Consider the following 28,000-nt stretch of genomic DNA (forward strand, 5'->3'; position numbering starts at 1 on the left):
CTTCTTGGTCAGTAACTCTTCTCTATTTTACCGTTCTCTGATCCAAACTTTCCTTATCCCACTTCCGTTTTTCTGCTACAAGTATTGACCCCTCGGCCCACCCTACTTCTCCAGCCTCTTCTACATACGTACTCCTTCTTCTTGAACCTGTATATTCACCCCACCATGTGCCCTCCCTCTCGTTCCCTTTCTCTTTCTTCTCCTTTTAGCCCTCTTTTACTGCTGCTATTCGTGTTTCCCCACTTTCTGTCTCTCCTGTACTCCACTATCTTCTTCTTCTTTTCTGTCCTGTTTGTTTTCCTCTGTCGCTCCCTTCCTTCCTTTGATACCCCTACAGCTCTGATTCTTACCTCTTTCCTCCTCGCTCTCTTTTTCTCTTCCAGCTCCCCTCAGATGTTCTCATGATTGCAATCTTGTTTAATCCCTGACGGATGCTGCCTCCCCACGTGCTCCCTGCTGCTGCCACTGCCCAACCTGGCCAGGAGGAACAAGCCACACTGCTCTAGAAACAATGTGGCAGCCGGCAAGCCTCTCGAGCAGATGACCAGGCATCCGTCCTCCTGAGTTTGAAATTACATAAAGAGTACAATTTGAGCGATAGATAGCTCAACAGTGCTGCCTCTGCCTGTATCAGTTTGAGTAGGATTAAGGGGGGGAGGTTACATCTGCTGGGCACACAGAATAAGGTGGCAGCTGTCCTAATGATTTGGATCTAAAGCTATTTCATCTTTTTTTTTTTTTGTTCTTAAACACCTGTCACAAAACATGCAGAGCTGAGCGTGTAAAGAGTTCTAAAACATCATCCTGACCAACTGTCCTTGCCAACCTGCTGCCCTCATCTGGGTACACCACTTGGGCTCTTAATTTGAAGTCTGTGTTGTAATGGCAGGTTTGTTTTCTTCTACCTTGATGTGAGATACTTCAGAATCAGAATTCACTTTATTTGCCAGGTACACTAATGTGTACTATGAATTTGTCTTGATAGTAATGTGGGAAACGTACAAGGACAGCACAGAATACTAAAGATAATGTAAGAAGATAAAATATGAGGCAGCATACAAGGGCAATAGAAAAGATAAAGAGAGGATTAAAATGCCCAGGCAGTCGAGTGTGCAGGTATACAGAGATACGGGGTAGAAGCTCAGACCTGATTAGTCACAATAACTGTTGTAGCTTTCACTGCATGAAGACGTTTGCTGGACGGAAGTCTTTGGAGCAGGTGATGAGGGCGTCGAGCAGTAGTGATCTTTCCTTACTCTGGACTCTTAGAGGCCTTCATTGTGCAGTAACTTGCATCCTACGACCTTCACAGACTCTGATTATGTGCTGCAGATTGGCCATCGACTGAGCAGAGGCAACACCAAACCAGACAGTTACAGCTGAGGTCATAATGGACTTGATGACGGCTGGGTACAATTGGACCGATATCACTTGAGGGAGATTGACTTTACTCAACTGACGCAAAATGAACATTCTCTGATGGGCTTTCTTAAGAATGCATGTGATGTTTTTGTCCCACTTAAGGTTTTGTGATCGCACAGTGCCCAGAAGCTTAAAGGATTCCATCATTCCAACAGGTGACGCCTTTTATAGCAAGTGGTAGGTGAACAGGTGCCTGTTTCTTGAAATCTATGATCATCTCCGGAGTTTTTTGAATGTTAAGGTTCAAATTATTATGGCTGCACCACAATGTCAGATTTTCCACCTCTTGTCTGTATATGGACTCATTATTTGAATATTAATATTATGTTATAAGCAAATTTAAGAAATTTGACAGATGAATCACCAGTGGTACAGTCATTTATATAAAGTGAGAAGAGTAACCGGGAAAGGACACATACCTGCAGTGCACCAGTACTGAGGGTGAATGGGTCAGACGTGTGTTTCCCTTCTGTAAGAAAGTCGGTGATCCAATGGCAGGTTGAAATGGGTGAGTTTCTTATCCACGAGCTCTGGGATGATTGTATTGAAAGCAGAACTGAAGTCCACAAACGTGGCCCTCACAAATGCCACTGGCTTATCAAGGTGTTGGTAAATAAAGCGCAGACCTAAATTCACTTAGGGCAGAATGGTGGCACTGAAGCTAGGAATCTGCCGCAGCAATTGGAAGGTTGCTGGTTTGAATCCCATAAAATGCCACGTAGTTGGCCCCTCGAGCAAGTCCCTTAACCTGCAATTGTTCCGTCATGCGTATGACATTAACCTGTAGGATTGGGACTCCAGCCTCTGTACAAAACCTCATGCTGTTCCACTGGTGTTGAGGTGCCACTCATTGCACGGCTGCACTCGGTTCCTAATCCGGGATCTTGAGGTGGTTCATCGTGTGGTGGGTGCAGCAAGATGCTGTATCAGTGCATGCTTCTAACCTCCTCCTCCTCAAATCATTGCATTATCCACAAACCAGTTGGCTCTGTATGCAAAATTAAACAGGTCCAGGAAGTCATTTGTAGCATTACTGAGATAATTCAGAATAAGGCATCATTCAGGCCTGTGACCTTCGATTTTAGAATGATGGTGGACGACTTGAAGCAGGCAGGAACAGTGCACAGATCCAGAGATCCATAACAGGCAAGCAGAATGTTAGCGCCCTCCAATGCTGGAAGTACTATATTGAATTAGAGAGACACCACCATATCTATCTCTCTAGATAAAAAAAAATCGTGGAAGGAGACGAGACGTGACATTCTCGGAGAAACACTTTCACGCCCCGCGAGACGAGTCTTTGTGCCAAGAGATTTAACCACGCCCGGCGCCGGAAATAAAAGACAAAGAGTAGATGACAAAGTAGTACATCTTAAGGAATTCAAAAACTTTGGCGCGATACAAATGCAGAGGAGGTTAGAGATAATGGAAGTGCGAAAATTCGAAAGTCTCAAAAAAAATGATAGTAAAGATCGCATTATTGCAAAAATGGAAAATATTACTCGGTGAAATAACGGAACAGCGAAAAGAGATTGAATATATTGTTCGGATTTAAACTTTAAATCGGAGACTTGTAGATCGTCTAATTCATGTTGTGGGAAAAGTAGAGTTTCTTTCCAATGAAGAGGCCTATCTGTGAGAATTAAAAGATTTGTTGTTTGGTGAAAGTGAAATCCCGTGAGACAAGACTTTATGCAAAGAGATTTGGACAAGTCCTGCCCTCATAACTACGCACACAGTTCAATCATTTCTCATTTGTGTGAATGCTATTGTCAGACACAATTTGTGTAGAGAGAAAGAAATGATATTCACTCACGGGCAGTTATACGTTGTGTTGTCACGATGTAATTCCAAACACGGAATCAAAATTCAATGCAATATTGACGAAAAGGTAAAAGCGAAAAGAGATCGAATATATGGACATAGGGGATATGACAGAAGTATGTAGTTATTGTTTGGCTTTAAACTTTTAAGTCGGAGACTTGTAGATCATCTAATTTGTGTTGCCATCAGGGAAAGGTAGAGTTTCTTCCTAATGAAGTAACATATCTGTAAGAATTAAAAGATTTGTTGTTTGGTGAAAATGAAATCCACATATGCGAGCGGCAGAGACGTGAATTTGCTGGCACGTAGCGCAGGCAGGGGGGTTGGTGAGCGAAGCAGGCAGGGGGTGAAGCCCCCTAGTCTAGATAAATAAAATCATAATCTGGTTCTCTGTTTACCAGTCACACAAAAACAGGTGAACTGATTTTCACTGCATGTGTGTTGCTGCTGGCTAAATGTCGTATTGAAATGAAGGGGGGCAACCCAAAAACCAGTGCCACCGTGAAGACTGCAGTTCTCATCAGGCCGCAGGAGTGCACTGGGACTAATGGGAGGACCCCGCCTGAAGCATGTTCAGAGTTTTGTACTGGTCTCTTCTAAGACTGCAGGTACAGCGTTTTCATCTTATCTAATTTAGAAAACAATTTAAATGTCTTTCTGGATTGCAGCTTTTGTCTTAAGTGTTTGTCTTTTTGATTAATCATCAGTTGTGTTTATCCATTGTAAAGGCCAGCCATGACACAGACAGACGCAGGACACAAGTTCAAACCACACAGGGCTTTTATTTCCTTTTTCTTCCCTCGTGGAGAGCCTCTTCCCCGTTCCCACGAGCACACAACACAGTCCCGAACACAATACCACACAATAGTAATTCTTTTCTCTTCCTTTTCTCCATCACTCCTCTCCAGCAAGCTTCATCTCCATCCTCCCTCCTGCTGACTCCTTTTATAATGCACCTGGAAGTGCTCCAGGTGCTTGAAGACCTAATTCTGGCAGCACTTGTGGGTCTGGCTAAAGAGCTGCTCTGTAGGGCTCAGCAGCAGCTACAGCACCCCCTGGTGGCGCCCGCGGATTCCAAAAGGGCTGCACCAAACTCCAACTCCCATGAAGCCCTGCAGGAGTCCTAGGCACCGGTGCAACCCAATTGAGCTGCCATCTAGCGTTCCGGGGAAGGTACTGGCCTGACCAGGCTTGCACCGCCGGTCCATACAGTGAAGAGGCGTCCCGGCTATCTGTGACACTATGCTGAGTTTCCAAAAATCAGTTTCTTGATGTTTATTTCCATGTAGATCCCTTTATTAGAAATATATACTGTATGGGTCCAAAAAGGGTGTACAGTGTTGCCAAACCCTTAAGGCTGATTTATACTTGCGTGCTAAGCCTTTGTCAGGGGTGAACAATGTCAGTCCTGGAGGGCCGCGGTGGCTGCAGGTTTTCATTCCAACCCAATTGCTTACTTAGAAACCAATCCTTGCCAGTCTCAGACCTTATTTAATTTTATTGCTTGCTAGTCTGCAATGTAAGGTTCTAATAACGTAGATTTTTTTTAATTTCCAAGGATATCATCCAAATGATTTGAAGCCTGAAATGCATAATTTTCAGTCTGACACATTTTCTATTAAGTGTTTTAATAAATCAAACAGTGCATGATGAACACACAGAGATCGAAACAAGCTAGATGGTGAACTGCTGACTGCTTTGTCATTTACATCTTATTGCTAATAAGGAGCCATTAAAACAGTGGATGCAGCTCTTTAAGATTGAAATAAGCAATTAAGGGTGGGGAACCTTAGCAAGTGAGACCACTAAAATGAAGCATCAAAATGTCACTTAAGCAATAAGCGCTTCATCAGCAATAATTGACTTTTCATTAAGAAATTGGGTTGGAACAAAAACCTGCAGCCACTGCGGCTCTTCAGGACTGACATTCCCTTACAATATTTAACATTTTCATTCATTGCCAACTTCCAAACTGGAAGACGAATAGAAACGGGTTTCAGGAAATAAGTAGTTACCAAACTGGCCAATCAGAGCTGTAGCGTTCACCTCAAGGTGACATGGACTATGGCGTACCTTCAACACAGAAGAAGAAAATTGCCCTTGTAAGGAGTAATGTTCCATATGTTGAACCCTAAACAAATTCTTCAAAACTTCGAAATGCCCTTTTTAGTGAGATTTGCATTTGCAAAATTGATGGTAAATTTTGCTCCACATACAAAGGAAACTCGATGGTTTCAATCACCACTAACTATTATTTAGTGATGCTACATTCTACATAACCAATGAAATGAAATTTGGCCTCGGGACTTGGACAGAGGTGACCTGCTCCATGTTGGTCACACATGTAGACACGAATTGCATTGCACTGAAGTGAACTACTAGCACAACATTTTTATCAAAGTGAAACCTTACATGTTTGAAAAATTCAACCCTGCTGTCATACAAGGCTGAGATGGATCCTGTTCTCTTGCCTTCCTGTTCCTTTGCCTGATCAGGAGGCCATTATAGTGGATGGTCCTGAAGAGATGCAGGGCATTCCCACACACAAGCCCACATCTACATGGCGAATGCTTTCATCAGAGAAGGCTGACAGATTACAATCTCCACTATTACTGCACTTTTGGATATCTGCAATGGATCTGAATGATCTGACTTGGTGTACCATAAAGTTTGCTCAAGATGGGCATCCAAATAGCTTACTGATCTGCACCAGCCAACACCCTGCGGTGAATTTCAGCAGGTTTTACTCCTTCTGTCCAAATAAATTTCACAATGGTGCCTTGTTCAATAAAGGTGTAATCCTGCTGTTCATTTGACCTTGGCTTCAAATTGATTAATGGCAGAGTGCTGCACTGTGATTGTACGAATTACCCAGAAGCCATTGCAAAGGTGTTGTATTGCATCAGCTTCTAACTGTTGTGGTGATCATGTAATTTTCAAATTGCCTTTACTTTTTTTTTATTTACCTTAATACTAGTTTGAAATCTAATCAACATAGACCTCAGTGCACTGCAAGCATTAATGCTATCTACTGGAATGTATTTTGTAATGAATGTAATAATAAAATGCTTTGCATTTATCATTCCAACAAATGGCACATCACAAACATTTGTAGTAATAAAATCCATCACAACGAATGTTTGTGATGTGCCATTTGTTGAATTGACAAATGTAATGCATGTGTCTCTGAATCCCATACCAAATGCCATATAACATATCAACAGTGTTAATGTTTGTGATGCGCCATCTGTTGGAATGACAAATGCAGTGTATTTTATTACTACAAATGTTTGTGATGTGCCATTTGTTGAAATGACAACTGTAATGCATGTGTCTCTGAATCCCATACCAAATACCATATAGCATACCAACAGTGTTAATGTTTGTGATGCGCCGTCTGTTGGAATGACAAATGCAGTGTATTTTATTACTACAAATGTTTGTGATGCACCATTTGTTGAAATGAAAAATGCAATGCATATGTCTCTGAATCCCATACCAAACAGCATATAACATTCTAACTGTTAATGTTTGTGATGCACCATCTGTTGGAATGACAGAGACATAGCAACCTGACAGACACTTATCCTTTATTAAGGTGGATACTCGGGTAATGTTGGGCACCTCAGCTAGTCACTGATATAGACAAAGCTGGAATTTTCAGAACACAAGAGAGCACATAATAAAGCTTTTACAAATACAATGCAGTCCCTGGCTTTAAAAGCAACAGTATGAACTGGCCATGACACCAGCAGAGAATTCTATGAAGTCATTCATCTTCCACAATCTGCCTGTCAGCAATGCAGGAGTGTCCAAGCTGACCCCATGAGCTCTGTGTATAAAGCAGGGATGAACCCTAGACACCATGACAGCATGGCACTGAGGCAGTGGCTCTATTCGCTATTACACACTGTTTCCATCAATGAAGCATTCACATTGAAGAATAACACACAGTTGGCAATGAAAACGATTTGTATTAACGTTTGGAGAAATGAGTTCACCCTGACGCCTCAGACCACATCATGATACTGGAATAGGATTCTCTTGGCGATGTATTACTTTTGGTTTCATGTCATGTAAATTGAAAGAGGAGTGGATCAGTCACGATAACATCTGCATTCAACAATGCTGAGATTATAAAATACCAACCGTGAACATCCAGACAGGCATTAAATGTAGTGCTGTCTAAGTGAAGGCTACGGGCTCAAGCACAGGGCTGTAAAAGTGCAAGACTGTCAGTTCAAACCCCTGTGTGACCCTGAGTACCTCATTCCATCTGCCACCTATGGAGAAATATTTCAGAAAAAATGAAACAAATGTGCAAATAAATAAATGTATTGTAAAATGTGACAGTAAAGTATGGAGTGTGCATACATGTTATGATGCCACAGCTGTGCCCATCTTCAATGACATCCTCCAGGGTTTCAGGTCTTTCACCATCATACTGTCTTCGCTATCCAACTCAGCAGGGGCTGGTCAGAAAATAAATGAACTCCCACAAGGCTGAACAGACCCCCGCTTATGTCTAGCTGGCAAGATGCTCATTGCAGTGCCTCAAAAGTTCTGAAGGACTTCTTAAATGAATGTAGCCGCCTTATGCAGCAGTTCCGGGCAACCTATCCGCCATGGACACGCACAGTCACAATTTGAGCTTTTGCTTTGATCGCCATGGGAATCCCGTGACCCACAGCCTCATGAAAAGTTGTGACTGTAAGCGTCCCCTCTACCTGTGATTCACCAGTAAACACACAGGACACGCTTGGGCACACCTTCTCAACTATGATGGGCGAAAATGGTAGAGTTCATTTCATGGCGTATTTTGTGTTGAATGCTGTGTCACTGACATAAATAAATGAAAAGATTGTTAAATAAACAAAGAAATAACTAACAAAAACATTTTTCATGAAACAATTTTTATGCTCACATATCATTGTGTTTCATTTATTTTATCCCCAAGAGGGGATTTTACTTTTTACAGATGACCAAGAAACAGAAATATTACCAAAAAAAATCAAACACACTTGACACAATTCTGTACATTTTATATTTTTTCTGAAATATCCTCATACATTAAAAACATATCAACCAAATGGTTAATTGATTTTTCACTGCGCCATTCAGTTTTCGTGTCAGTGTACAATGCAATACAAACGCGTATTGTATTTTCATTCATGGCCATAGATCGCGTTTGATAACTAAAAAGCGAAGTAAACGCGTTACATTTCGCTGAGCGTACTGCATTTCGATTCGAGACCGCTGCGCTATAACCGCGTCACATGTCATCAAACGACTAATCAGCGTCAAAAGTTGAAGCCAGCGACGTCAACAGTCGAGGTGAGTGGTTTCTGCGGCTGATTTAGGTTTCGCACACAGTGGAGTAATTAACTGAATCGGCGAGATGTGTGTTTTAGGTCTCGCTGAAAAATTTTACTCCCATGTATAGTTGTCTAAAGTTGTTTTCTTTTTATACTTGCTAATATAAGTCATGCTGATACATTTTCGAGGTGAAACATTAGTTTGCTTGATTTGTTAGCTTTTTTATTCAACCCCTCAACGAAAAGCAGGTATTATATATTTTTTGCCCTTTTTTCGACACAGAACAAGAATGAAATCGCCATTTACATCGCCAGCTTCCACCCGTTTGATGAGACGGCGGATCCCCTGCCTTATCAACTCCCCTTTCGCCGTCTTTTTCGCTGGTTGAACACACTGTTGAGAACGCCTCTAACACCGCCTTTGATTCTAATTAGTCATTTGATTATATTTAGCTCTGGCACGAAAAATATAGCTTCGAATCGAAATGTAATACATTCGAGCTGTATGCAGAATGTTTGCGTTGCTTTTTGGTCACGGCACACGATTTATGGGCATACGTGAACATGCCATACTTTTTTATATTGCATTTTAAACTGACACGAAAATTGTTTGGCGTAGTGATAAGTAATCGATCAATGGGTTGATGTGTTTTTAATTATAAAACCGTGTCGACAGTGCCGATCAAAGTCCATATGGTGCCCTAGGCGGTGTCTGGCGCGCACGCCCCATGAGTTACACAAACTTCGCTCCTCGGTGTCCAAGGCTTTCATTTCGTATTCTTGACATATTTCTGGAGATTAGATAGTGGGGGTGCTCGCCACTTCAGTTACCGAAACCAGTAAACCACTATGTCAATACTGCGGTCCAGTGGGCGGAACAGTCCGGAGCGGACGCTACTTGAGTTTTCATAAACTCCGCCCCGTGATGCCCGGATGACAACGCCCTTAGGCGGCCGACCACGTCGCATAATGGACTAACGGCTCTGTAGGCCAAGAAGAAACGCACCATGTGCCAATGCATTACATTTCAATTTAGTTAACGCGTTGGATTGAATTTTATTCTGCCACAAATAAAGTTGCATCCATCTATTCTAAACTTCCATACACCAGTACAACTGGAGAAAGTGATGTCAAGTAGATCGGGATGGTGCGGACTGTGGAAAGAGTTGTAGGTAATGCATTGGTATTTAGTATTAACGGTGCACTAAACACGGCCACCAGAGGATAATCTCAATCCAGTAAACGTGTCATTATTAGGCCAGATCTGTGTGTTACAATACGACTGGGGTCCATGGGCATATTGTATTATTTTGTGAATATGCCATATGTATGCTGTTTTTACCTAATAGTGACTTTAAACTGATTTTCCTACTTATTTCCCCAGTACCAGGCCACTGTAGATTATACCCAGTTATGACTCCCAGGCTACTCTGTTGTATTCAATTGACAGATTTGCCTGGCAGTTGTAAAATTTTAACATAAGATTCAAAGTGTACTCAGCAGTGTGGCACAATGGTCCCATCCTAATTTTCTTTTGACTTTCTCACATACTCCAATTTCTTCCCACATCACATTAGCACATTAAACTGGAATGTGTGAGTGAGTGGCACTGGGCTCCCAGCTGGTGTTGGCTTAAACCAGGTTACCTTGGGGACAAATAAAGTATTATCTATCTATCAATCTGATATCTATCTATCAAAGTTTTGGCTCCCTCAAAATAGAATGTGCAAGTTTTCAAAATACTCCCATGAATGAATACGTGGAGGTTGGCACAGTATAGTTAAAGCAAAGTCCTTAGGGCAAAGTCCCAGCTCCGAGGACTTTGCTCCAACTCCCATCCCATTTGCAGTTTCTATGACTTCCTCCAACATCTCCAAGACAAGCACGTCAGGTTAGGTGCCACTTTTACTTTGGCCTGAGTGTGTCTTTTATTAGACTGTTGTGACATCCCGGATTGCTTCCAGCCAGTTCCAATTAGGGTCAGACACCAAGTGACCCTGTAATGTGAAAAAGTGGGGATCAAAAGAAGACCTTTGTGTCTTTTTTATACCATATAAGTAGAAAATCCTCAGGTCTCAAGTGAGAGCAAACAAAAGGCACTCCATACATAGCCTACCAGTCAAAACTGTGTGACTTTCAAGACATAAAATGCCCCAAGAAAACAGATAAAATCAGGCTTAGTGCCTCAGACATGTATTTATAAATGCAGAACACAGAGATGTGGCCTTCTTCAAAGAATTTAACAATTTGACACAACAAAAATACTAATCATTTATAAAGAGATACAGTATATACACCATATTAAAATTGCATAGAAAAGCCATCCCCAACAGCAAGTGACACCAGGGGTGGCATTGTACACAAACATCGAAGAGCAGTGGTGAACTGTATAATGGAGCCTCCTAAAGTGCCAAGCACTGCATCCGCTGGGCTAGGGGTGATCCTGTCTCCCCCCTCCAAAGTGGAGCTGCAGCTCAAAGACGGCATAGTGTTACCTGGCCTCTGATCAGACGTGACCAATCTACAAATTACTGCCAACACCATCATCTATTGCAGAGGTGCAGGGCATCAGCCAGAAGGCTGGTATAGCATGTTGAAACATAGCATGTGGAGTAGGAAACACAACTCGAGGCAAGCAAAACTGCTTGAGCCACGGAGTCAGAGATGAGATGGCAGGAGGCCTCCTTCTGTCCTCCACCAGCTATCCTTCCTAATAAGACCTTCTTTGAAATGGCCTTCTGCCATGTTAGGGAAATCAGATAAGTGCTGGACATGTCAAGCGAGAAGGCCGTTTTTGACTTCGTGCCAGTCCAGTAACTGTGGATGCCCTAGTAGGCTGTGTGTGATTCTAAAAACCACAACGTGGCTGGTTCATCCTGACTCGCCCATTCATGATAAAGCAAATCACTAAAACATGTCTGTGATTGAAATAACACAAATTTAAATAATTTGTAACATATCTTGAAATTGTACAATACAAGGCATTTGCCAAATAATCAAGAATCATTTAAAAAACAATAAAAAGCAGGAAGAAACTCAACAAATTCAGGCTGCCTTCCCTTGTCAGATCAGCTCAGTGATTGATGCCACTCCAAGTAAATGGGTGCCTTGACTGCCTTTAATGTGCACTCATAACTGTTTCTGTGGCAGCCCGAGAGCCTTTGGAGTTCTGATATGTGTGCCAGCCTATTTCTCCCTTGTATTTTTACCAACAAAAGTGCCACAGAACCTGTTTTGTACATGTATCAACCCCCTATCCTTCATGGTTATGCCACTCCACCCAAGTGCCTCATCACCCCTCCAAATTTCTCTGTGCCAACCCAAGTGCTTCAATTCCACAAAGTTTAAGTGACAGTCCAGATGCATAAGGCCTTCAGCATGTCAGTGCCACCCAACATGCCCGAGACCTTCACTATGTGTCAGTGCCAGCTCAAATAACCCCCACCCACCCCAAATTGTGTCTCTGCGCCAACCACGTTCCCCTACATATGCTTATGGTAATTTGAGAGTCGCTGTCCTCAGAACTGTAGGCCGTGACCAATCAGCTTGTGCCAATGACAAACACAACTTGCCAGCACCTCTAATTGTCTTTTTCATTCTGCCAAGGTGTGTCATGGGCAGTGGGCTGGCAGTCAGAGATTGCCCTCATCCAGCATCTTGTTGACGCCATCACAGATCTTTTGCAAATGGACACGGTAAAGATCGGAAGGGCTGTAAAGGGCAGCCAGGAATTCACAGTCTGCAAAATGGTTGAAGACGTGGTTGATGCGAGAGTGGGACTTGGCGGTCAAGTGCCGGTTAGTGGCCTGGTGCAGCAGCTCCCGACACTCGTTGAGGATTGCAGACATGACACGGCGCTCAAAGGTGAACTCAATCTGGTAGAAGCTGACGGCCGTCATGGCCAGTGTGTGGACCTTCTTGCGAAAGCGCTCCACCAGGGCAAGCTCATCAGCGTTAAACTGGTTGTTGCGGTAGAGCACGCCCAGCTTGACCACGACCTTGATGAGGTTCTTGATGATCTTCTGCGCCTCTTTGCGATTGCGAGTGTACTCCTTGGTGACGCGGTACAGTTCATCCAACACCTCACTGCTCGTGTCATCAATGAACATGTTAGCCACTGTCTTGTTGGCCATCTTGCTCATAAGCTTCTTTTGTGCCTGAAGCGCCAAGTTCTTTGTGCTGAAGGCATCCATTTCTGCTGTTGGGAGAGAAAGCAGAACAAGAATTAGAAATGATGGCAGATCATTGGGAAGAGAGCTTAGTTTAGGTTGAAAAAGGAAGCCACATTGTGTGTGGGGCATGTACATGACCCTGAACCCATGTGTGTGTGTGTGTGTGAGGGAACACAAGTGTTTAATTAAGTGTGCACGTTCACAGGCCATTTCTTACCTGTTCATGGCTTCTAGCCTTTGTTTTCAAGTACCTGTGTCTCGGCTCTTTGCCAATGGTGCCCATTAGGGTGTGCGTCGTTTGTTTTTTTTTGTCACACCACAAGACTTTTTAATGTCAAAGTGTAGTACTACGGTGTTGCACCGTGTTAGCCATTATTGATGTAGTGAGAAGTCAAGCAAAATGACACCTTTCACTAAAAAGATTACAATATGCAAGCTTTCGAGGCAACTCAGGCCTCATCTTCAGGTGAGAGGTAATCAAAAATGTCAAAGTAAAAAGAGATCTCTGCAAAGTGGTTGAAATGAATTACAAATCTAGAACTCAAAATAACTGATCACACAAATCTTCACCCCGTTCAAGTCGGTACCAAGTTCATAACCTTTGGCAGCCATGAAAGCCTTGTGTGTGTGTGTGTGTGTGTGCGCGCACAGCTCACTATCAGCTTTGCATATCTTGACACTGCCACGTCTCTCCATTCTTCTCTGCAAGCTCTGTCAGGCTGCCTGGGGGTTGTGAGTGAATGGCCTCTGGCAGGCCCAGCCACAGATTCTTATTTGCAATGAAATCCAGACTCTGACTTGGCCAGGAGATTGCCATGTTGTTCACAACACGTTCATGAGGGCTTATGGGTATAGTTTAAACACACACAGCACGGCGCTCTGCTGTTAGTCTAGTTGAAGCCATGGTCAAATGAACTTGGCCGTCCCGCTGTGGGATTGCACCATTGTTAAACTACATGCCGTAGTGAGATTTCTTTGGGCAGTGGGAGTGAAACCTGCTGACAGGATAGCAGGTTGATCCTCAGTGAAGAGCCTTTCCCAAGTCCAAACACAAATTCTGGATTGGATATGAGATGTGGGCTCTGACTCGGCCCCTCCAGGACATTCACATTGTTGTTTTGAAGCCATTCCTGTGTAGCTTCAGCTTTAAGCTTGAGGTTGTCATCTTGCCAGAAGATAAATCTTCTCTTTTGGCGCAGATTTCTTGCCAACTGCATGAGATTTTTCTTCAGGATTTCCATGCGTTTATTTTCCCCTCAGAAGCCGAGAAGCATCCCCACAGCCTGATGCAGACACTGCCATGCCATGATGTGCTTTTGATAATGTGCAGTGTTCAAACATGTCATTTCATTTGATGGCCAAAAAAAACCATTTTTGTCTCATCAGAACATAAGGCCTTCTCCTAAATGAGTCTCTCATGTGTCTTCTGCTTTTTTAAAGAGTGACTTTTTCTTGTCCATTCTCCCATACAGCTGTGACTGGTAAAGCCCACAGGCACAGTTGTTGTCTGCACAGTCTCACCAATCTCAGCCGCTGTAGCTTGTAACTCCTACAGAGTTCTCAGAGGTCTCCTGGTGACCTCTATCACTGGTCAGCTTCTTGCATTCACTCAGTTTTCTGCTCTAGCAGATTTACAGTTCTATCACACTCTTTCCATTTATTAATGGTCAACTTAACTGGGCTCCAAGGTATAGTCAGTGCTTTAGAGACTCTCCATTCCCTAAAACTTGTAGTTTTCAATCACCTTTATATGGAGTTACCTGGAGTGTTCTTTTGTCTTCGTTGTACATGTTAGCCCACACCCATCCCCATACTGACCACCACAAGCTGGGCCTTCCACATATAAATACATTTATACTAAAATCAACTGAAACCTGAACTAATTCTTTGATTTTTAAAACTAATCGGCTGCACCATTGTTGATTTAGATGAACACTTATGTGATCATATATTTTATGTTTCATACTTGTAATTTACTTAGACCACTTTGCAGAGATCTGTTTTACAGTCATATGAAAAAGTTTGGGAACCCCTCTTAATTTCTTTGGATTTTTGTTCATCATTGGCTGAGCTTTCAAAGTAGCAACTTCCTTTTAATATATGACATGCCTTATGGAAACAGTAGGATTTCAGCAGTGACATTAAGTTTATTGGATTAACAGAAAATATGCAATATGCATCATAACAAAATTAGACAGGTGCATAAATTTGGGCACCCCAACAGAGATATGACATCAATACTTAGTCGAGCCTCCTTTTGTAAATATAACAGCCTCTAGATGCTGTCCTCCTATAGCCTTTGATGAGTGTCTGGATTCTGGATGGAGGTATTTTTGACCATTCTTCCATGCAAAATCTCTCCAGTTCAGTTAAATTTGATGGCTGCTGAGCATCGACAGCCTGCTTCAAATCATCCCATAGAGTTTCGATGATATTCAAGTCAGAAGACTGTGACAGCCATTCCAGAACATTGTACTTCTCCCTCTGCATGAATGCCTTTGTAGATTTTGAACTGTGTTTTGGGTCATTGTCTTGTTGGAATATCCAACTCCTGCGTAACTTCAACTTTGTGACTGATGCTTGAACATTATGCTGAAGAATTTGTTGATATTGGGTTGAATTCATCTGACCCTCAACTTTAACAAGGGCCCCAGTCCCTGAACTAGCCACACAGTCCCACAGCATGATGGAACCTCCACCAAATTTGACAGCAGGTAGAAGGTGTTTTTCTTGGAATGCGGTGTTCTTCTTCCGCCATGCAAAACACTTTTTGTTATGACCAAATAACTCAATTTTTCTCTCATCAGTCCAAAGCACTTTGTTCCAAAATGAATCTGGCTTGTCTAAATGAGCATCTGCATACAACAAGCGACTCTGTTTGTGGCGTGAGTGCAGAAAGGGCTTCTTTCTCATCACCCTGCCATACAAATGTTCTTTGTGCAAATTGCGCTGAATTGTAGAACGATGTATAGATACACCATCTGCAGCAAGATGTTCTTGCAGGTCTTTGGAGGTGATCTGTGGGTTGTCTGTAACCATTATCACAATCCTGCGCATATGCCGCTCCTGTATTTTTCTTGGCCTGCCAGATCTGCTGGGTTTAACAGCTACTGTGTCCGTGGCCTTCCATTTCCTGATTCCATTCCTTACAGTTGAAACTGACAGTTTAAACCTCTGAGATAGCTTTTTGTAGCCTTCTCCTAAAGCATGATACTCAACAATCTTTGTTTTCAGATCTTTTGAGAGTTGCTTTGAGGATCCCATGCTGTTGCTCTTCAGAGGAGAGTCAAAGGGAAGCACAACTTGCAACTGACCACCTTAAATATCTTTATATCTCATGATTGGACACACCTGTCTATGAAGTTCAAGGCTTAACGAGGTAATCTAACCAAGTTGGTGTCGCAAGTAATCAGCATTGAGCAGTGACAAGCATTCAAATTAGAGGAATTACAAGGGGACCCACATTTTTGCACAGCCAGTTTTTCACATTTGATTTAATTTCATAAAACTAAATACTGCTTCACTAAAAATCTTTGTTCGTAAAACACCCCAGTACTCAGATGTGCATAGGAAATGAAAGACATACCACTGTTATCTTTTTTGTTGAAAGTAGAGTCAATTATTATGCAGGCTGACAGGGGTTCCCAGACTTTTTCATATGACTGTTAATGTGCCCTGGAAGGCTTGTTAAGGTAAGACGAATGCATCAGATTACAGAGACATCCTGGAGAAAAAGCTGACAGAGTCTACAAGAAAACTGCACCTTGGAAGAAGATTTGTTTTCCATCAAGATGATGACTGCAAAATCATGAAGCCCAAGCTACACTGGAACGGCTTTAAAACAACAACGTGAATGTCCTGGAGTGGCTGAGTCAGAGTCCAGATCTCCATCCAATTCAGAATGGGGGTCTGGACACAAACTGATGACGAATATGCAGCCTGTCAGCATTTCAGCAGGTTTCACTCCCTCTGCCCAAAGAACTCTCACTGGGCCGTGTCGTTCAACACCGGTGCAATCCCGCAGCAGAGCTTCCATGTTTTATTTGTCCTTGGCTTCAACTAGGCTAACGTCAGAGCACTGCACTATGAGTGTTTGAACTACCCATAAGCCAACACAAACGTTTTGTATCGAGTCAACATGTATCCGTTGCAACTACTACGGAATTTTTAAATTGCCTTTACCTTTTGGTTTACTCTCGTATCAAGGCACATGCTGGTATGATGGGTTAAATTATTGTGGCCGGCACACAGTGAAGAAGTGGAAGATACAAACAGAGAAAGACTGCACTTCAAGTGTCTTGTATAGCTCTCACAACAAGAATGGCCAGGATTAAGAAAGACCATTCTGAAATTCAGCTCTGCTCAATTATACTGTAGATGCCAGTGACGCTGCCAATAATTTTGCTGACTGTTTTCAGAAGGAGTGTGCGGTCAGCAGTTTGTGAGCATAACACATCGTCTATAATGTACTAATAACATAGCCGTTATGATTTGAGACGCTGAGCAGGACCTCGTCCAGCTACATGTGAGCAGCGTTATAGTGGGGGACAGATATACAGTATTCTAATACAGTTAGTATAGCAAAGAATGTGAAAATATGGAAGAAAAGGAGTCATGAAATCTGCAAATCATTATAAACCAACTTACCGATCATCAGTTTCACCACACAACCCTCCACCCCGGCCATTTGCTGTTAGTTCTGGGAGAACCCAGTTACCCAAATATAGCATCTAAAATAAATGATAAGATAATATATTTGATGGAGGTGGCGCAGTGGTAGCACTGCTGCCTCGCAGTAATGAGACCAGAGTTTGCTTCCTGGGTCCTCCCTGCGTGGAGTTTGCATGTTCTCCCCGTGTCTGCGTGGGTTTCCTCCCACAGTCCAAAGACATGCAGGTTAGGTGCATTGGTGATTCTAAATTGTCCCTAGTGTGTGCTTGGTGTGTGGGTGTGTGTGTCTTACGGTGGGCTGACGCTCTTCCCCGGGATTTGTTCCAGCCTTGCACCCTGTGTTGGCTGGGATTGGCTCCAGCAGACCCCCCGTGACCCTGTGTTAGGATAAAGCGGGTTGGTGAATGTTTGACTGACATTTTATAGAGCACCTTTGCTATGATAATTTTGGCATACTTGCAAAAATCAGACAACAAATGCAGTAATGTACGTATATTCATTAATATCAGTCACTTCAGAAGCAATAAACACTAAAACTGCTGTTCTCTGCAAAGTTATAAAGTAGGAAATAATGGAAATAGAAAATAATCATTCAATCAAATCAAAAGCAATAGAAAATTAAGATCTAATTAGAAAATAACAAGGCAGTAGTAAAAGTGAGAGAGGGGCTACAAATGTTTTGCAAAATTAATGCTGTGTTCCAGTCACCCCATAAGTCAGAGCTGGGAATGACGTCACATCCGAGTTGACCACACTCCAGTAAAACATTCAGAACACCAATATGGACGTGTCCAGGAAAACCTTTGTTGTGTTTGCTCCATCAGAATAAACAGCAGTTGATAAAAACACATTATGCAGTATTTTGCGTATACTGTGCATACTCATGTATAAATTGGGTCTTGAAACCTGAAATATCGATCATAAAGTCAGACCCCGACTTATACGCCCGTTCAAAAATGCGACACTTACATTTTTTCTTTTTTACATCTTCTTGCCTCCTCCAGTCTCGCATCAGTTTTTCAGACACATTGAATTTTGTTGCAGCAGCACAGCTACCAATTTCTTTTACCACCTCAATGACTTTTAATTTAAAACCAGCTTCATATTTTCTTTTGATTGAAAGCTCCACCATAGATAAGGGATGCTCTTACGATAAAGGTGTATGAGGGTGTGAGATACAAAAAACACAAAACAGTGCAAACGTCGCTTCGGAATAGTTCAGTTATTACTGTGTGGTCACGCAGGCACAATACATAGAAATAAAGGCTGTGTGCTCCGTGGTTCCTCTTTCAGGTGGCTGTTAGCATATCATAATCTCTTGGACCAATAGCGTGAGTTTTCCGCATTCGACTTATACGACCGACATTATAAAATACCGGAAATTATACAGTAAAATCAAGTCCAGACTTATCTGCAGGAGAGCTTAAACGCAAGTATATACGGTACATACACCATAGGATAGAAGTTGGACAGTGCAGTGTGTGCGACTGATGTAATGAGACACTAAGAGACAGAAGTACTAATAAACCATAAATACTGCAGTGTTCACTAAATTTCATGGCATGCATAGCTATTTTGGATTAACGTCATGATCTGAAGTTGGACAAACTCACGCTTGACAGACCAGCCCCAAGTTTCAAAGTTGAAAATTCCAACTAGAAACTTGGAAATTCCGACTTCCCACTTTAAAGAGAACGTAGCATAAATGGTGCAGGCCATTTCACAGCCTGGGTACAACACAACTGAAGGCTCCATCACCGACAGCACACACATCAGTTGAAAGTGTAAGAAGACTGACAGCCTGCTCAGACTGGAGAAAAATGATGGAGGAGGAGGAGGCTGATGGAGTCCCCCACAAGACCAGATAAGCTTTTATAATACCGCAGCAGGATGCTTTTGTTTTGGGTCCTGTCCCTACTGCTACATTTTAGTTTAAAAACACAGACCATAGTCTCTGTTTATCACCTTTCATCCACACTACCCCTGTGTTTTCAGCTCCTAAAATGCTCTCTCCAGAGTCGTAGTATTCTTCTGAAAATACAACCTCAGTGTTGTAATGTGAATGGGCGAAAACGTACACTTTTAAAAATTCCAACTCATTTCACTCTGATTTGCTCAAGATTATTTTGCAGCCCATCCCTGACTGGATCCTGCTCAATACAATGTCTCATTCCCTGATTGGTCACAGAAGAAACTCATATTCCAGCATAGCAGACATAGAGTTGCTTTCTAATGTGCTTGTTGTGTTGCTTAAGCTGATATCACATTACGTGACTTTTTTTGTTGTGGGGTATGTCAGATTTGCTGCATCATGTCAAATTACAGGACTGAAAATCACAGTCCACGTCACATTTACTGATTGAGTGCCGACCTTCTTGCGCAGACTTGCTTGTCCTTTTCTCTGACAGCCAATAACATGTTGCCTGATGGCGTCAGTGCTGTGCGAAAGGTTAACAGCTGTAGCAAGTTCACCTTCAATGTCTGACCTTTTTTCTTTTTTCCATTCTTTGCTGGTATATAAAACATAAAGCACATGAGACAGACAAGTTTCTCTTTTGTTTGTGAGGTCCAAAAGACCTGCATTCCTAATTCCTCGTCGATGCATTCTATGCATTGTACTCCAGAATGAGCATTCATTGGCTGTCAGCTCTCATGCATGTAAAGCCCACCCCTACAACTGAAGACAAAGTCTAACCTTGGTTGATTTTGTCAGAGCAAATTGTGTACTAACTGGTGTGAGCTGCTAGATATGTCACATTATGTGAATGTTTTCATGGGGGTGCGCCACAAACTGCCTCCGACTTACTAAGATTATGTAAAAGATGGCTACGACTGAAAAAAAAAATCACTGGAAAAGTCACTTAATGTGACAGGGCCTTGAGGCAGATTTGTGACTCCGAGCTGGAACACTGGCAATGGGCTGGCATCCCTTTCTTTCTTTACTTGATGCTGCTCCAGCTCCCCCATGACACTGAAATAGATACAGTTGTATGAAAATGGATGCATAAATGAATGGGTGACATGGAAATGTTGATGTTATGAAAGTCAAAGAAGAAAAAAAAAAAAATCAGACGTGAGCAGCAGTTGGCTTTGCACTCTAGGAGCCAAGTTACCAAACTATTCTATAACATTACAGTAATTATTTACCGCTCTGATGCTGCTCTGTCTGATCATAAAATAGGTCATTATGATAGCAACTGACAAGAAGAATTCATAATTAATTGCAGAATTATGATATTTGAGGGTTCCACTAGAGCAGGGGTCGCCAAGTCCGGTCCTGGAGGACCACCGTGGCTGCAGGTTTTCATTCTAACCCTTTTTTTAAATGAGTGCCCTGTTTGTGCTGCTAATTAACTTCTTATGAATTCATTTTAATTGAATTGCTTCTCTAACATTTGTTCCCCTGAATTTCTTCATCGTTCCTCTGAATCGCTTCATTTCTTTCCATAAATGGCACCCAAACAGAAAAGGAATGTGAGTAAGCCAACAGAAGACCAACTAAGTCAGGGCCTTAAACTCCAACCAGTTTCACTCCAACCAGTTGCTTAATGAGGCATAGAGTCTTGTTGTTAATTAAACTCGTTCTTTAATTCCATGGCTTGTTGCTGCTCTCATTGTTTAATAGCAGACATTTCTGAAATTGTTGATTTTCTCTTTTCTAAGAACAACTGCTAAAATGTTTTGTGGACCTGAGCAGACCAACATTCCTGAGACCTTCATCATTCTTTACTTTCAGATATTGTATGATGGTCACAGTTTGCTGGTCCTGTTTTGGCTCATTTTGTATCTCATTATTGTTTGGATGCTAATTAAGGAAAAAGAAACAATTAAGGGGTCTGAGTCTTCAAGAGCAAGTCTATTAAAAATTAATTCAAAAGAAGTTAATTAGCAGCAAAAACAGGTCACTAGTTAAGAAAAGAATGAAAACCTGCAGCCACGGTGGTCCTCCAGGACTAGAGCTGGCGACCCCTGCTCTAGAGTGTCTCTTTCTCTTGCATGAAATGGCTCAAAAACTAATCTGCACATCGTCATCTCATAACAGGCTTAAGTTTCGAGGTTGGTACTTTTCCATCCAGCCATTTTAGTTCTAGACCAGTGAAAGGCAACCTTTTTCGAGTTGCAGCACACCTGAAGGACTGCCCATAAATAAAGTCGTGGTGGCACAATCTATGGACAATCGCCAATAAAAACAGTTAATTTTACAAGTTTGAAAGACATCTTATTAATAAAGGAATCAAAGGATAAATCTTAAATTTAATTAATGTGAACGTTGAGATTGTTTTTCACCACATATGAGATTGATGCGAGGATCAATTTTCGAAAGACAGACGCACATTTCCTTGTCGATCATTTGAAGTCTCTCGCATTTCTTAGACTTAATTTCCGTAAGTGTTGAAAAACCTTGCTCACAGAGAGTTAATTTTTCCATAGTAATACTCAGACAATTAAGTGGTGAGAGCTGCAGCTACAGAGATACTCTCTCGTTGGCAAGAGCCGAAATGTAGCGTTCGTGTTTTCTCGTTCTATATTTGCTCTGCCTTCTTCTATCCGTACAGTGAGCGAGATCTTCTAACAACGAGACTTTTTAAGTCTCACGAGTTGTGTTTGTGACACCGCTTGTGTTGATATTATGATGAATGGTGAACAGCAAAAATTTTAACTGCAACAATCTGATTAACCGTTATCTGTTTTTCCAACATAAAATATATTTTTTTAAACATTATCTTTTTAATCAACCAAAAGTTCAAAAACAGTAGCAATTTAAATATTTCAGAAAAGTTTTCGCGGCGCCCCTAGAAAATTCCACGGCATGGCGCACCAGTTGCCCGACAGTGTTCTAGACCGTTCCTCAAGAAACTGTGACAGACAGACACAAATACAGATAGACACACTCCCATCATCAAGATATCAATGTTTTTGGTATTGGGGACCCTAAAACGTTGAGATCTGTCAAAAACTGGAGATCAAAATTTTTGACGAATCTAAAGCTTTCACTCTTCTCCCATAGATGACAGGTTATGGTGGGGGAGGAGGTAAAGCAAAAAAAATGTGATTTATAGGAGTTGAGCAAGAAAAAGGAAAATCCAAATAATACCAAAGGTTCAATAAGGCAGAGAAAGGCTTTATAAGAAAGAAATTATAATCTTAAACTAGGCCTTCATGCCAGTCAAAATGCACCCGATTTTATTTTAGTTTAGTTTTATGAGGTTGTGCTCCATCCAGCATTTCATTTCTGAAAAGTCACGAGCCAAGAGATGACACGTGTAACGACCACCATGACCATACATACATAAATGATATGGCCAACGTGAAGCATGTGCAGTAATGCAGATACAGAAAAGCTGTGGGCAGAAGACCGGACCTCCAAGAACTTCTTGTAGCAGTGGCATTATACTGGCCATGCTGCTGCCAAGAATGACATACTCTTGGCAATGTCCTCAGCAGAACTTGAACAGGCGCCTCCACCAAACATTAATGCCTCCTCTCATTTCCAATCAGCCTTTTGGCAGCAACTTTTGTTGGTCAGTCCAGGCTTCTTGATTTATTACAACATTTTCCAGCTGCCAGCTCCCAGGCTGAATAAGAGATATAATCGGAATCTGCCCCTGGGGACTATTAATGGGAAAAGTCTGATTATGGTATGTAAGCAGCACGTTTTATTTTTACATATGATAAAAAAAACATTACCTAGGCATTTTTTATTTTGAATAGGGCAAAACCTTAAAACGTTTGAGTATTTAAGCAAGGAACCTGAAATTGATTGGCGTTGTGTATATTCAGAGGCCATTCTCTTTACAGGTTATGTGTGATTCCACGATGAAGAACAGACACCCTTGCAGTCACTAGCCCAATTTGTACACTGGAAGCCATAAGACAGTTGCTTTCTGCACTCCATGTCACCCACATTTGTGTTCTGGAAGCCCAGGAGGATGTGATGAGCTGAAAGCGCCACCAGTGCAAATGTAGCCTGGTGACACACATGACCAAATGTCTCTGCATAATATGTCTGTCTCTATATGCTCAGTGACCACCTTTAGGTCCACCTGCTTGTTAGATTAGCACAAATGTGGTTACAGCTCAATAATTTCACTTATGGTTTGACCAAATATCAGAATGGCTAAGCAACTTTGACCATGATATCATGTTGTGGCTCAGGCTTCTCTGAAACAGCTGCCCTCCTAGGATTTTCACATACCACAGACCGTGAAGTTTACAGAGATAGTACGTTAAAGAGCATCCTGTTAATGAGAGAGAATGACCAGACTCACTATTGCTAACAGAAAGGTAACAAATCTTCAAACAGCAGTTCTTTAGAAAAGTGACATTCAGAAGAGCATCTCTGAACACAAATCATGTCAGTACTTGAAGAAGATGGGCTACAATAACAGAAGTCCACATTGGGTTCCATTCCTGTCCACTAAAAACAGGAAGACGAGTCTCCAGCGGTGTTTTGTTGTGGAATCACAATACAATCTGCCCCAATCTGGACATTTGCACAGTGGTAACTGCCAGTGCCAGCTGTGAACTTACAACGTTTTGATTTCCAAAGCCCCTTTCACACTGTGAGCAATATGAGAAATCCTATGCCCGTGCATAAAGGGACTGTCTCTAAGCACTGCAAGCAGAGTGGATCCAGGTGACGTCAGCTGAGCTCTTTCTTTCACTCAGTTCCACCATCCTGCCGACTACACTAAGTGTTCTGTCATATATCATGCTATGATATGTCCCAATTCAAACATTTGCAATGTGATAACTGCTAATGAGCAACTGTGAACTCCTGACATCTGGATAACAAAAGGCCCTCAGAAGCTACTTTTACTGTATGCTATGAGCAATAGGAGAACTCCTGCACTCACATGTGTAGGGACGATACACACTGCAAGGTGAGTGCTTCCTAGTCACCTTTTTTGCACAGTACTTCCATTCTGTTGTTCTGCCTAAGACAAACAGAGGTCAAAAAATTTAAATGACTAGAAGACGTGAGAACCAAAATGCAGGCCACGGTCAAAACCGTGAATCAGAAAGAACCTGTCATCAGAGCCCAAAACACAATCAAAATACAGAGTCAAGAAACGAGCAGAGATTTGAGACAAGGAATTCAGAAGAAGAGTTTTAGTTTGTCGCTTAGTAAATGTTACTATCTGTCAAGCCGCCGGAATTTAATCTGTCACACAGATTTTATGTTATGTTTTATGTTTATGGGCTCAAATAGATGCAGTTACTCGCTGCCCTCTAACTCTTTTTCCTCTCTCCCTGCAGAACAACTGAAGAATCCACACAATAACATCACTTCTGGTTCCAACCGTCAAGACCCCACCTCTTCATGCCGTCAGTTCTGGTACCAGAATGCCTTTCACCCATGACATGACTTCCAGCAACCTACTATATATACACCGCCTCCATTTCTCTTTGTGTCAGTTCCATTTTGAACTCTTGTCTGTGAAGATGTCATTTCCTTTGCTTGTGCTACAGTATATGGGGGATCCTCCCAAACCTTTGATGGTGTTTGTGTCCTTATTTTACAACTGTCACTTGTTTGAAGTCACGAATGAGCATTGAGAAAGATATCCAGCACAATGCTCGGCGTCTGTGGCGAAAACAAAATGGTGTTGTGCTGGAATGTAAACATAAATTCACATTTGTCAGGACGCAAAAAAAACAAAAAAAAAATGTCCTTAGATTCAGAGTGTCTGTACATCAAAATCCCATAAATGTTACAGTATAAAACAGTTTTGAATAATTAGAATGACACAACAATTTATAAATATTGGAGATCATAATACCTGCCAACTACACCAAGCGTTTTGTCTTGCAGTCATATCATGATCTGCCCCAGTTCGGGACATTTGCTCTGTAGTAACTGCCAGTGGCCAGCCAGGAACCTATGATGTCAAGATTACAAAGGCATTCAGAAGCTCCTTTCACACTCTGAGCAACAGGATAACTTCAACGTTTGTGCACGCAGGGCCTGCCTCTAAGCATTGCGAGTGGAGAGCTTCTCACTCAGCCCCCATCTTTTGTGCCGCAGCGCCATCCTGCCGACTACACCAAGTGTTTTGTCGTAGAATCACAGCATGTGGTATCCTAATCCAAACATGTCCACTGTGGTCAGTGCCTGTCAGCCCCTGTGCACACAGGACTTTGTCTATCGCTCACATCATAAAAGGAGCTTCTGAGGGCATTTGTAATCCAGACATCGCAGGGTCATGACTGAGCACCAGCCGTTATAACAGTGCCCATGTCTGGATTGAGAAGAATAGTGGTGTAGGATAAAACACAGGTGGGCGTGTGATAACCAAAAGTGGATGACTACAGAATGCAAAAAAACAACACTAAGTTTGATGAATCTCAGTTTCTGCAGCAACATGCAGATGGATTGAGTCAGAATTTACTATAAAAATAATTCCAGGCTCCACCTTAACATGTGTCAATTATATAATGGCGGTCATAATGACTGGCACTCACTTATACATTCCTTGTATTTTCTATACCATTTTCAAGATCTCTGAATCAAATTTTTTGCCATTTATTTTTATGCATTTAGCTGTATTAATGGTGTAATATTATTCTTCCATCTCCCCGCAATTTTTAATTTCATGGACAATAATAGTAATACTAGCAATAAGTTTTATTTATGTAGCGCCTTTCATACACTCAAGGACACTTTACAATTCAATACACACATTAACAACACGAAAAAGAATAATAACAGGAGTTTGAAATTAATAATAGATTTTTCCTCGCGAAGGCTAAGAGGAAGAGCATTCCAGATTTTAGGGGCTTTCACTCTGAAAGCTCTGCCCCTCATAGTTACTAACCTGTGTTTCGGTACAGTGAGTAAGTTAGCGTCCGATGATTGTAATGCACGGGCAGGAGTGTAAGGAAGCAGCAGCTCAGACAGATAATGAGGGGCTAAACCATGAAGCGCTTTAAAGGTGAGAAGAATAATTTTATATTTGATTCTTGAAGAAACTGGTAACCAATGCAAATCATAGAGGACAGGAGTGATGTGAGCAGATTTTTTAGTGTGTGTAAGTAAATGAGCAGCAGAATTCTGAACATATTGTAATCTATTGATATATTTAGTCGGAAGGCCAAAAAACAAAGCATTGCAGACGGGTGGTGATGAAAGCGTGAATGAGTCTCTCAGTATCCTTCACACTGAGGAAAGAATGCAGATGAGCAATGTTGAGAAGATGAAAAAAGGCTGTCTGTACTATTGAGCTAATGTGTGGCTGAAAAGTAAGAAGCTGATCAAAGATGACACCCAAATTACGGACTGATGCTGAGGGTTCAACCAGGATCCCATCAATGTCAATTTGTAGCCCACGAAGGGTAGAGAGGACAGATTTGGTACCAACTAATAAGATTTCTGTTTTATCACCCTGGAGTGATGTCTGGGGCTATGTGCTGTCACAAATAATTATGTATAATTATAATAAATATGTATAAATCACACTGCAACCGTGACTTTTGCTTTACACAAGTTTTTGGACAACCCAACAAAACCTCAGTATTTCACTTTTTTGTTTACGACCTTTGCTCTGTTTTTGACCTTGTTCTTTGGTTCTCAATTTGGCTTTGACAACTGCCAACTGGAAAACTACCAACATTTCCAGTAATGACCTTAGGCCGCATTTGACTGCTGCTGTTCTCCCGATCCCTGTTCCTTGTCCTTGTGGCACTACTGCTAGCTCAATGCGTCCTTTTATGGCCATAGTCTACCATTGTTTATACAAAATGTGTTCTCTGTATCACAAAGCCTACATCATGCCATGATGGTTTCAGATACATGACCGTGACTTTGGTTTTCTCCAAAGGCCTGCACAGTCCCCAGGTGTTAATCCAATAGAGCACCTTCAGGGTGATGTGGGACAGGAGGTTTGAAATATGAAAGTGAGGTGGAAAAATCTGCAGGAACTGTATGATGCTATCAAAAGAGATAGGTGGACATAAACATGTGGCCTCTTCAGTGTGGGTGCATAATGATGGAAACAAAAAACACAAAGGTTGTGGTGAAATGGAAATTTCAACCTTCAATGCTTAAAAAAAAAGCACTGACACAGTAAACCCAGCAGAATTCTTTCTACTAAACTGCAAACCACGTACTCCAGGAAGGACACCAGTGGAAATTAAGGAGAAGAGAATTTAGGACTGAAGCCAGGAAGCACTTCTGGCCAGGGGTGCCACTAGAGATTTTTGACCCCTTCACAGACTAAACTAACCTGTACAATAGCTGTTTAAGCAAAATGCCCGGAAACAATATAGTATCCACCATAATAAAAGGGTTGCCGAATCCAACGCATGACAAACCACCCAACCTCTTCCTCCTCCTCATCTTTAATAAAAGGATATGTATCTGGCTGTCTGTCTAGTTGCTATGTCTCTGTCATTATAAAAGATGGAGCATCACAAACATTTGTAGTAATAAAATACATTACACTTCACATTCCAACAGATGGCACACCACAAACATTACAGTAATACCGCTTTTACAAATCCAATGCCAAATGGTATAAAACAGAGACATATGAATTGCATGGAGCATTGCAAATGTTAACAATGAGGTCTATACTGATTACTTACATTTCAACC

The 28,000-nt window shown here is 41.9% G+C and overlaps 1 protein-coding gene across 2 annotated transcripts in view; it reads right to left on the minus strand.

Annotated features, from left to right (window-relative positions):
• Window positions 1-11,720: 11,720 nt before the first annotated feature.
• tnfaip8l1 (tumor necrosis factor, alpha-induced protein 8-like 1) overlaps window positions 11,721-28,000 on the minus strand; it is a 29,724-nt gene continuing 13,444 nt past the window's right edge. The window contains exon 2 of one of the 2 annotated variants that reach the window (XM_028816301.2): window positions 11,721-12,756. In XM_028816301.2, the coding sequence (XP_028672134.1) occupies window positions 12,194-12,754 (561 nt within the window). In that variant the 5' untranslated portion in view covers window positions 12,755-12,756 and the 3' untranslated portion in view covers window positions 11,721-12,193. Of the gene's footprint in view, window positions 12,760-28,000 lie in introns of both variants that reach the window. The other variant, XM_028816299.2, reaches the window with a different exon arrangement.

The sequence above is a fragment of the Erpetoichthys calabaricus genome, chromosome 12, assembly GCF_900747795.2.
Source record: "Erpetoichthys calabaricus chromosome 12, fErpCal1.3, whole genome shotgun sequence".
NCBI classification, from domain to species: Eukaryota; Metazoa; Chordata; class Cladistia; order Polypteriformes; family Polypteridae; genus Erpetoichthys; species Erpetoichthys calabaricus.